This window comes from Corythoichthys intestinalis, chromosome 4, assembly GCF_030265065.1.
Source record: "Corythoichthys intestinalis isolate RoL2023-P3 chromosome 4, ASM3026506v1, whole genome shotgun sequence".
In the NCBI taxonomy this organism is placed as follows: Eukaryota; Metazoa; Chordata; class Actinopteri; order Syngnathiformes; family Syngnathidae; genus Corythoichthys; species Corythoichthys intestinalis.
This window is the reverse complement of record NC_080398.1, coordinates 34,267,898-34,279,979: the sequence shown is the minus strand read 5'-3', so window position 1 is coordinate 34,279,979 and position 12,082 is coordinate 34,267,898. Positions and strand designations below refer to the sequence as shown.

Sequence of the window (12,082 nt, the reverse complement as noted above, 5' to 3'; positions counted from 1 at the left end):
AAAAAAAAAAGGAACCACCAAGTTGCTACCAAATTCTTCCACCAAAATAGTGTCTCAGTTAACTCTATGGCTGCCATTGACGGTGCTCGACGCCCAATCCATTTAGACTGGGAATGTTCGTTAATTCGAAACCAGAGCATTCACAGTCATTCTGTCCAATTTTCAGGGCATTTACAGGTCAGTTGTTGATCATTTTAGGGCATTTACAGGTCATTTCCTGTTGAGTTTGAGTCACAGCCTATTGATTTGGGTGATTCCCAGGTCACTTCCTCAACTGTAACTCAAAATCAACACTAAGTGACCCATGAAATACCCTAAAATCAACAGGAAGTAACTGAAAATCAACAGGTAAATGACCTTAAATGATCCAAAATTACCTCATTGCCTGGCATTGACTGCCACTGACAGCCATAGACGTTCAATCTGTTTGAAATGGGATTCGCTGCCAGTTCAAATGGATTGGACGTCTACTAGTGATAAACTCGTTCCAATTCACAGAAGAAGCTTGTTTTCTGTTTATTAGTTTTTTTGTAGAATATCCTACAATGATTTCCTGACCAATGTATCGATAATCGTTGTATGGCCATATCGACAGATCATTGCTATCGTGAGCTTTGTATCGCAAATGGTATCGTATCGTAAGAGGTTCCCACTCCTTTGCTGAGGTGTTTCAAAAAGGAACTTGTCCCAGAGATTTTCTGTAAATGCTACCAAAATTGAACCTCCTATACAATGGAAATGGTCAACCCTAAATTACAATAATTTACGTCATCGCGTGTATGTGAAGTTTGACGACTTGCCATAAAACATGAACTCAATACGAGCAAAACATCTAATTTCTTTTCCCTCTCTCATACTGTTGCTCTTTTATCTATTTTTCCCAGTTCCACTATTATTTGTCCTTGTGGAGAAGGTCAACCACCTACGCGAGCCTTGCCGACAAAGTGTCCACTTTTGTCAAGGGTCCCAGCTGGACGCCAGGATACCCTCGACTGGGCAACTACGATCACGTTCCCAAGGTGGGTGCGGGACTTTGTGGCGACCTGCCGAAATCATTTAAAAGGAGAATTTATCACTTAGGCCACATCAAATAAAAGCTGAAAAGCCTTTGTAGACAGAGCACAATAAGTTCATTTTCACCGTCTCTGGGATTAAAACCGCATGCAGCCCCAGTGGAAATGTGTGTGTGCGTGTCTCCACAAAGGCTCCAGTGGAAGGAGCCGGCGGTTAGCTTTGAAATAACGTTGATGGTGGCACATATTTAGTTCTCTCATGCGTGACTCTAGGAAAAAAAAATGTTTACGATTCAATCGGCCCCTTAAAGGCAGCCTTGGAAGCCAAACGCCCATGAAATGGTGACGCTCGCCAGATGAAGAGCGAGCCGACGTAACTGCAGGTGTGTCGAGGAAGGGCGGCCTGGCTACTTAGGGAAACCCCCACTTGTCTGTGATTGGTCACTTTATTTTCAGACACTTTTTTTGCATTTCCAAATGACAGAAAGAGGTCGAATGACTCAGCAAATTCCGAAATATGGACTCACGTCTTCCAGTAAAAAAAAAAAAAAAAAAACCAGATGACCTAATGAGCTCATTTTTGTCCCAGTGGAACTTAAAATAAAAAATAAAAAAATCAATTCCGGAAACTTGTTAGAGTAAAAAAATAATTCAGGAGAGAGTGACCAAGCCCTCCCACTAATTGTAAAAATTCAACAGTAATTAAATTTAAGTATTTAAAGATTTCTAATAGCATAAGATGCAACAAATGTTGGCTAAGTACCACTTTTGTCTGAATTAAGAGCCACAATTTATTTCAACTTAGGGGCCGTTTACATGGTGACTCTCTGAGAATACGAAAAATTTCAAATTTGCATTTGCGTCTCCATTTGAACAATGTCGCGATTCCGCATGAAAATGATGTAGTATTCATGCCAGGCCCTCGGGGGCAGTGCAGATTTACTGGGCGCCAGAGAATGGTGCACTTTGACCCCACCAAGCTCCCTCAGCCTGTAAAAAAATATCCCGGCCCACTCGAAGCAATGTCATTTTTCTTTTGTTAAAAAAGGCACAAAAATTGAAACGTTCAACATATTTAATTTAAAAATATTAATAAAACAGTAAATTAAAGCCGACATTCCGCCATATTTGCTGTTTTTAATGTTTAGTAGCACCGCTGCGCATGCCCAATGTGACGTGTACGAGTGCTGACGTTGACAGCGCAGTCTCGCGCCGCAGGAGCCTTTGATATGTATGCCGAGGAAGCCCCCCTCAACCCCCCGCAATCGGATTCTTCCACTTTGGAGACAGGATTCAGAATTTTCCGTCTTCGCCTTCTGTCTTCGCCGACACCATATGCACGCGAGGCGAGTCCGCAACTCAGTCATTGCGTCTTTGTGTCGCAGAGTCGCCATGTAAACTGCCCCTTAGTTCTGAGATGAAATAAAGCACGAATCTGTAGTTGAAAGTCATTCAGTGGAAGAAGACAAGAGATACAAACATACAGGGCTGGAGTGGGATTCATTTTCAGCACAGGAATTTCATGCCTTTGTCCCGATCGCATGTTTTTGCACCCGCATCCGAGTAACCTTATTTTGAGAATATGCCGACAAAGAGTCCCAATCCGATACAATTTTTTTAAAAAATGGCGGAAAACACTGAGGTGACTTGAAGTTTCGCTCTGAGAACCCAATTTGGCCAAATTTAAAAATTGTCCGATTTGCACGTGTGATGCATCATTGGAAAGCTTAAAATGCCAATTTTCTGAGGAAAGAACAATTTTGACCAGAAGGGCATTTAAAAAAAATATATATAAAATTTTAAACAGCAAAACCCTAACTGGAGGTGAGAGCACGCGAGATCAGAATTAAAGACGCCATGATTTTAACAAGATATTATTGCGCCTTTACCTTGTTTCGATCCAAAACTCCATATAGCATGTATCATCAAGTGTCAAGACACAGCTGTGAATGGCCACAGCTGGATTTTTCGGAGATTTTATGGGTGAAAACATGATAATGTAACAAGGGTCGCGATGCAGAAATCGCTGACATCAACGTATTTTTTTCAAGTTTTCTTTGTCTGGATCGATTATTTAACATCTAAAATGTTGGGGAAAATGTGACAGTAACGAAAAAAAATACAAGTAAGTGATAGTTATGAGGTAGATATCCGTGACTTTTTTACAGACGCCAATTTTTTCATTTTGACGTCCTTTGTTTAAAACTTTAAAATATGCGAGTAAATAATTTTCTAAAGTCGTTTTTTTTTTTTTTTTTTTTTTGAACAAAATATTAGACATCAATTCATGATTCTAAGCTAAAAATGACAGACATTTTGAATAATACAGATAATTACTTCTTTTTGGCTGGGTTGATACACAAGCAGTTGGGCGACGTCTGTAAACGGGGGTTTTCAGGGTAAAACGGACAAATTAAAAATAGTTCGGGGACTTAATGCGCCATGAATCTGCTATGGCAGCATATAGACATATTGTTCTATTAGACACAGCAGTTTATTTTATAGAGGGGTGCGAGAGCAGAAACTGCTTTTTCAGCCTTGACTGTGTTTTCCGCCATATATATTTGAACAAAAGTTCAAAACCTCTTCCTCTTTTTCTGGGAGTGTTGCAAAGGATAAAACGTGTATATTTTTGTTTCTTTTGGAAATGCCATTGCATTTCTAGACTATTTTGTTATTTTTTAGCACTTAAAAAATAGAAAAATATATAAGTGTACTGCCCAAAACGGTGTGTTTCCTTGTGCACTGCCCAACAGCTAGCTAACATTGAATGTCCTCCAACAAAATACAAGGCTTGGTCTTTTCTGGTTTTTATAAGAAGTAATTGGTTTAAGTTTGCGAAACATGCATGCATTCAACACAACTGTACAATACATGCCGGTATACAAATACAATGTTGACACCACTCTTCACTTGAGCTACAAGCTATAAGTAGACATAGACTTCATAATGTATTGACGAGACACGGGGCACGGGGCCGATAAATAGGGGGCTTGCATTGTTGGCGAGGCCGTCAAAGCCGAGAGAGTGGAATCGCAGACAAAGAGCTTTTTTGTTGAAAATTCTTGTGAATAAATGCTTACATTCCCGAATTCTGTATGCATATGGACATAAAACAATCTCAATTCTTTGTTAAAAGCAAAAAAACGTGCAGTTAGCATTTATTTTACGTAAATATGTCGAAAGTACAATGTTAGTCTGTTAGTAAATGTAGCTAGAGGCCGCCTTATGTAAACAGAGCTTATATGGTGAAAATTCTTCTGAAGAAATGCTTTAAATCCCCGAATTCTTAATAGATATGGACGTAAAACAGGATTCTTTATTAAAAACAACAACAACAAAAAACGTGCAGTTAGCATTTATTTTATGTACAGTAAATATGTCAAAGTCTAATGCTAGTCTGTTAGTGAATGTAGCTAGCGTCTGCCTTATGTAAACAGAGCTTTTCTGATGAAAATTCTTGTGAATAAATGAATAAATGCTTAAATCCCCAAATTCTTTATATATGTATGGACGTAAACAATCTCGATTCTTGGTTAAAAGCAAAAAAAAAAAAAAAAAAAAAAGTGCACTTAGCATTTATTTTACGTAAATATTGCGAACTATATCGCCAGTGCAGTAGCGGCTAATTTCTCCCATTGATTTTTTTCACATGGTACGAAAAATATGATAATTACGTTCAATCCTCGAACGAATTACTCCTGAGACAATCCTCCCTGTTTGAATGCGGTACAGCTTTCGTACTTTTTCAACAGAAATCCGGCATTAGATCGCTGCGTGCGTGTGTTTGTGATTAGCTCCTCTTAATGTGGGCTGCCCCCTACTTGAAGGCGAGGCACAGTGCATGACCGATCCCGTCTATACCATTATGAAGTCTATGACGTAGAGGTGATCTTGCATCCAGTAAGACCGAATAACAAATTTTGTTCATATAGCTTTTCCCCTTATACATACCGATATATGTAAAATACTTACAGGTACAGACATTTCCAAGGCAGAAACGTAACAGAACCCCCCAACCCCCCAACCCCCCCTTTTTTTTTTTTTTTTTTACAGAGCATTCTGATCAATTTTATGGCACTTTAAAGATGCCACTTAATTGATGATATTAATTGTAATTTTCACTCACTGAACATGGCAATCCTACCTGCCTGCTCTGTACCTGTGTGGTGCTACACGCCAAAGTTTCCAGTTACGTGTTGTAAATTACATTCTTACCACTTTTGTTGTAATCCTCTGTCGTTTGAGGCCGCGAGCTTGTTGCATTAAAAAAATTGTTATTTTTGCACATTTTTCAGCATCTTTCATGAGTGCTTTTCTCTTTGTAATTCTTATTTTTTCGGCTCCACCCTTGCTCTTTTTACCCATGATCCGAGCAACGAGCTAATTTGGCTCAAAACAGACTTCGAATAGCGGGTTAGCTGCATGTTTTTTTTTTTTGTTTTTGCCTGCACACACCAGGATGTGTCTGAAGAAAAAAAACCAATCTTTTTTTATTTTTTAAAATTTTTATTTTATTTTTATAGACTGCGCACAGGAACAGTGATAACAGCATGTAAGTAATACTCACTGTCATGAATAAATACCAAACAAAAAAATTATATTACTATTGAAAATGTGTAAAACCCGGACCGGCCCTCCTGGCTGGGCGGCTCACCGGGACTCGTCACGATCCTCCCGATTAGCCACTCCGGGCCTGCACACAGAGCAATACGAAAAAAAGAACCTGAAAAGTTATATTTTTGTGCATTTTTTTCAATCCAAACAATTTATTGGCACAACACGTTTTAATCTTCCAAATGACTCGACAAATTCCTCAAAATGGATTAGTGCCGTACAGTATTTTTTTTACTCCAGAAAATGACCTAATTTTCATCCTAGTTAAAATTTGTGATTAGAAATTAATAAGAACAATGTACAAAACATTGAAATTGGAAATAAGCACAATTATATTTGGAAAAAAATAACATGCAGTAAAAATTACAGTAAAAAATAGTCCAAAATACATTTAAAAAGAAATGATGTACAGTACAGGTAAAAAATGGATGATGAAATGGAAAAAAAACAACAACAACAACAACAAATAATGCATTAAAAAGTCTTCATAAATACAGTCTTCAAGTAATATTACACAATTATATGTTTTAATAAAAGAAAGTGTTGTTTTAAATTATAACTCTAGAAATATATTTTCCTTTAGAATACATTAAACCAACACTAGGTAACTTTTCAACCTTTATAAAATATTTTCAGATCAATTTTAGTTAAAAGACACCTCTATTGTATCTTGAGGAGGTCTGTATTGGTTTCACCAGCACTAATTAACTTTGAAGATTGTGGTAGGAACCCTGCCACACAAAAAAACTACAAATGTGCTGACTGCTTTACGGCATCCGTCACTTTCCCCATTCATTATTAAGACGAAGTTGATGCATACACGCCCACGCGAATTCTGCAAATATGGCAGACCAACGAGACAACAAGTTTTGTCTGAGGAGGAAAATAAAGGCTAGCAGGATATACAGAATAAAATATTGGCCCGGCTTTCCCTCGCTGGCGTGAGGCCCCCCCGCCAACCTAACTGGTCAGCGCTGACGGGTTCGGGTGGGATGGTGGGGGTCAGCCGCACTATGTCAAAATTTGCTAACCGTCATATGCTGTTGTTTAGCCACATTTGGATTCATTAAATTATTAAAATTTATCCTTAACACAGCCACTTGAAACAGAAATGTTGTTTAATCGATCTGCAGGCGATCGGGAGATTGATTTTTGATTAATTAAGGATTTTCCGACATTGGTCCTCATTGGAAACGCAGCGCTGGTCCTCATGGGAAACGCAGTTTTTCTTAAAGTGCCTGTGACAGCATAAAAAAAATCTTAAATAGCATTATTATGTGAATTAGAATCATATTTTGAGACAATTCGACCATATACAACAATTTGGCAAAGCGCAGATGACGAGAAATTAGTCTTTTAATTTGCCGTTTAGCCCTGCTTGTCATTATAGCGCTCTAGCGTCACCAGCTGAAGGATGACGTCGGCAGGGTCACAATTTCATCCGATTTTGAATTCAGCCCATTGAGGGGGAATTATTCAGAACGAGAAAAATCCGACGAAGAGAGCAGAAAAATGTCATTGTTTTAATCTCTCTACTCCAATATTTTTACAGAATATTCTTTTTATCTTATAAGTATTTTCCCCCAATTGCTAAATAAATGGTATGATCATGACAAATAAGTCTTGTGCTAAAATGGTCCCTAATGGTCAAAGCTGTCGACTTCTTGCAACCCCCGAACAATATTTTATGCCACCGGAGTTAGTTCGGCTTTTGTCATTTCCCTGCCCCAGCTTCGGAGAGCGTAAACAAACCAAGAGGCGTGACAACTAGCCTTCATGCTAACCCGAACTGAGCGGTGTTTCCAAGTTTTATTCTTGCCTTTCGAAGCGAAAAATCACACAAAACCACCCCGGAACATGTCACACGGCAGCAGGGTTGTTGATTGTCTTTACCAATCGGCAACCCCCCCGGCGGCGAGCAAGTTACAGCCCGTCGTTCCCCTGCTGCGGGCAGGAGTGCCAGGGAAGCAGCTGGAGAATGACCGCTGGACAAACCGGCCGACGTCGCAGGAGCGCGTAGCTGCCCGAGGCCAACCCGAGGATAGTGGTCTATTGCCAGGCACACGAAGAGGCCAGAGGGGATTGGAAGTCTGGATGATATGGAGAGGCGCATGAGCATAAAAGGAGTGTAGTGCTCTCCAAGCGGGCATGCGAAGAGGAGCGAGGGCGGTGTGCGACAAGCCGCCGGTTGTCGACCAAGTGGCCTTTTCGGTGGACAAGAAGCATTGTCACCCACAAAACGCAAGCCACCTCCCTATTAAAACGTGTGCCATTATCCCAGTATTTGACATAATACAAAACACGATGTTTACTCACTTTTTCGTAAGTCCAATGGTCCCACTGATGTCGGACTTGTTTTGGCCAATCTCTCCGGTGAATGGGAACTTTTTTAAAACATAAAAAGGCTCATACGCCTCTCCCTGGTGCAGCAACAAAACCCTGCAGCTCATTTGGCTGGCGTGATGCGAAAAATAAACGAATTAATCCGCAAAATCAGATGAATCTGCAGTCCATCTGCATGCTATAAAGCAATGCTGTATCGTGAGATAAATAAATAAATAAAGATAAATAAAAGAAAAGGTTTGAAGAATGTATAGTGAGATGTTGACCAGGGCGACGTCACATTCGCATTCCTCCTCAATCCAGGGAGTCACTCATTTTCATGGTGCGGGATTTAAAAAAAAATTGTATATATAAATCGATTGCTTTTACACACATCCAAGTGATCCATTTCATTCAAGAGCATAAAATATATATAAATATGAAATAAACATGCTTTTTGCTTTTATAGGTACTTGAAATCAAAACACTACTGCTTTTGTCCACCGGCGTCGCTAATATTGACCAAAGTTGAAAAGTTAAATAGTGTTGCTGTAAAACGAAACAAACTTATGTTTTTATGAATCAAAATTCTGGCAGACATGTAAGTGGTAATTCTCGTCGGCTGCTTAATGCAATTTCCCCAAAGACGACGCGCCTTTTCTCATATGTTTATTATTGCGATCTACAACAATATTTCCACAACAGAGGTTCCCTTAGTGGGCCAAACAGCAGTCATGTCGACACACTGTATATTTTCCATCGAATGCAGATAAGTGGTGGCTTTGCGGTTGCTCCATTAGGAGACAGAAATGAGTCCTCCACACCTTTGATGGCATTCATTCCCAGTTTCAAATCAGACAAGAGCCGACAGACTTTGAAATAGAAAATATTTATCCTCCACTCAAACTCTTCAAACTGACTGATGTTTGGTTTCACATGTCACTGGCAAAAAAAAAAATTTGGAAAAATCCACAGTCACCACGCTACCTGAAAGGACTTTGAAACTCTATTAAGAGTCAACAACACTGAGTTTAGTTGCCATATATACACAGTGGTACCTCTACTTACAAAATTAATTGGATCCGGAAGTAGTTTCTTAACTTGAAAATTCTGTAAGTAGAGACACGTTTCCATGTAAATGCCCTAATCCGTTCCAAGCCCCCCAAAATTCAGATATAAATCTTTTATAAAGCATAAAAATTAGGGCTGTCACACAATTAAAATTTTTAATCGAGTTTATCACAGCTTAAAAATTAACTAATCGTAATTAATCGCAATTCAAACCATCTGTAAAATACGCCATATTTTTCTGTAAATTATTGTTGGAATGGAAAGATAAGACACAAGACGGACATAAACATTCAACATACTGTACGTAAGTACGGTATTTGTTTATTATAACAATAAATGCACAAGATGGCAATTACATTATTAACATTCTTTCTGTTAAAGGGATCCACGGATAGACAGACTTATAGTTCTTAAAAGATAAATTTGAGTACAAGTTATAGTAATTTTATATTAAAACCCCTCTTAATGTTTTCGTTTTAATAAAATTTGTAAAATTTTCACTCAAAAAGTCACATCGGGCTCCCTGCCGTTCTTCCACAGTGTCTTTAACTACGTAAGTTAGTGATTGAAATAAACCACAAGGTGTCAATGGCGAGTTTTAAATTAATTAGAGATCTAGCTAAGGAAAAGTCTGAGTAAGTTTTATGTGTATTTTGCATATTGCATTTTGCTATTTTGATTGGGAATCCCAGTTCTCTTTACATTGAGCGCTTTTCTTTTTGTGAACATTATTTTTTTGAGAGATAGGAATATTATTTTTGTTGTGCTTTCACTAAATGATACTGTGGCGACGTAACTGTTCCGCCCAAATGCATGATGGGAATTTGGGGAACCATGACTGTCAGTGGTGGCTGCAAATGATATACAGTATGTTCTGCGTCGTGCTCAATTAGGCGTGTTAAGAACAAGAACGGCTCCTGCTCCGACCTAATGGATGATGGGAAGTTTGGCAACCATGACTGTCAGTAGTGGCTGCAAATGGTATACAATATGTTCTGCGTTGTGTTCGATTAAGCGTGTCATGAAAAAGATCGCCTCTTGCTCCGCCCAAATGCATGATGGGAAGTTGGGGAACCATGACTGTTAGTAGTGGCTGCCAAAGCTTAAGCCAATAAAAGGCGCGGTCCAATGAACGCTGGTGTCCACTTGCATTTCTCTGCCTTTCCGCTTGCAATGAAAAAGCGGCGTCATTGTTAACTGTTTGAGGCAACGCATGAACGGGGCATTCCGTGCATGTGTTAATTGTGTTAAGTATTTTAACTTGATTAATTTAAAAAATTAATTACCAACCATTAACGTGATAAATTTGACAGCCCTAATAAAAATGCATCAAAAATGTAATAAATACATGTTACAATAAACAGAGTTGTGCATAATGTAAAACAAAACAAGAATAAAGAATAAAAGTTAAAAGAGCATACGACAGGAGAAAAAAAGTCTTAAACAGCAATATTATGTGAATTAGTATCATATTTTGAGATGATTCGAATATATACAACAATTTAGCAAAGCGCAGATGACGAGAAATTAGTCTTTTAATCTGCCAGTTAGCCACGCCTACCATTATAGGGCTCTCGCGTCCCCAACAGGTGGATGACGTCAGCGGGAGTCTGGGCTCATCGGTTTTACTATTTAGCCCATTGAGGGGGAATTATTCAGAACAAGGAAAACGTGACGAAGAGAGCTGCAAAATGTCATTGTTTCAGTCTCTCTACTCCAATATTTTTACAGGATATTCTTTTTATCCAAGTATTTTTCCCCAATAGCTAAATAAATGGCTTGAGAAGGACCAGTCAGCCGGTCGCGGGGCAACTATTCACAACGAGGAAAACGCGACGAAGTGAGCTGCAAAATGTCATTGTTTCTGTCTCTTTACTTCAATATTTTTACAGGATATTCTTTTTATCCAAGTATTTTCCCCAATTGCTAAATAAATGGCATGGTCATTAAAAATAACAGTCTTGTGCTAAATGGGATATGAAATGATAAAAATGCACTTATTCAGGACGACATGGCAAAATTACTCCATAATGGTCAAAACTGTTGACTTCACCTTTACTGTCCCACCGCCCGAACGATATTTTATGACACCTGAATCGGACATATGTCATTTCCCCTTCCCCGGCTTCGGAGAATGTAAACAAACCAAGAGGCTTGACAGCTAGCCGACATGCTAACCCAAACCGAGTGATGTGTCAAAGTCTTCGAAGCGGAAAATCACACGTAACTAGTCCGGATTATTTGACATGACGACTGGGTTGTCGATTGTCTTTGTGGATCAGCAAACCGCCCGGCGGAGAGCAATTTACAGTTCGTTCCCCGGAGGAGGGCGGCTGCAGTTGTTGTGCAGCTAATGTGCATGTGGAGAGCTTTTTACATGCCTATCAATGATCAAATGTAAGTAGTCCTTTATTTAAAGAAAGTTTGTAGTGTTTACTTTGTAATCGCTGTATTCGTATTTGACATAATACAAAACAAGATGTTTACTCACTTCCTTGTAAATCCAATGGTCCCACAGTAGTCGGGCTCGTTTTGGCCAATGTCCACGGTGAATGGGAACCTTTTGAAACTCCCTCATAAAGCAAGATTTTTCTGCAGCCGTTTGGCTGGCGTGATGCGAAAAATAAACGTATTAATCCGCAAAATCAGCTGAATCCTAAATCCTCATACACAACAGTACGGCTGTTTAGTGAAGAGGACGCCTTCAACCGTACACGTCACAGCGCCCTCCTCCTCAAAGCAAGACCGAAGCCGGAAGTCACTCATTTTCACGGCGCGGGATTAAAAAACTAAATAAATATAGCGATCGCTTCCACACACATCCAAGCGGTCCATATCATTCAGGAGCATATAATACCGCGTGTATTATGAAATAAACATGCTTTTTCGTGTCACGTGCACTTTAATACACTCATACACTCAAGGACGGATAAAGAGGACGCTGAGATCCCCACATACAAATACAATAGCGGTCCCTCTCAGCCAATTGGATGCAAAGAATGCTAGGCAATAGCCAATGGCAGAGCAGCAATAAGTATGTTACGTTCAGTAAACTCTGG

General features: G+C 39.3%; 1 protein-coding gene across 1 annotated transcript in view; it reads left to right on the top strand.

Annotated features, from left to right (window-relative positions):
* agmo (alkylglycerol monooxygenase) overlaps positions 1–12,082 on the top strand; it is a 119,574-nt gene that overhangs the window by 55,088 nt on the left and 52,404 nt on the right. The window contains exon 9 of the mRNA XM_057833811.1: positions 885–1,019. Within this exon, the coding sequence (XP_057689794.1) occupies positions 885–1,019 (135 nt within the window). The remainder of the gene's footprint in view (positions 1–884; positions 1,020–12,082) is intronic.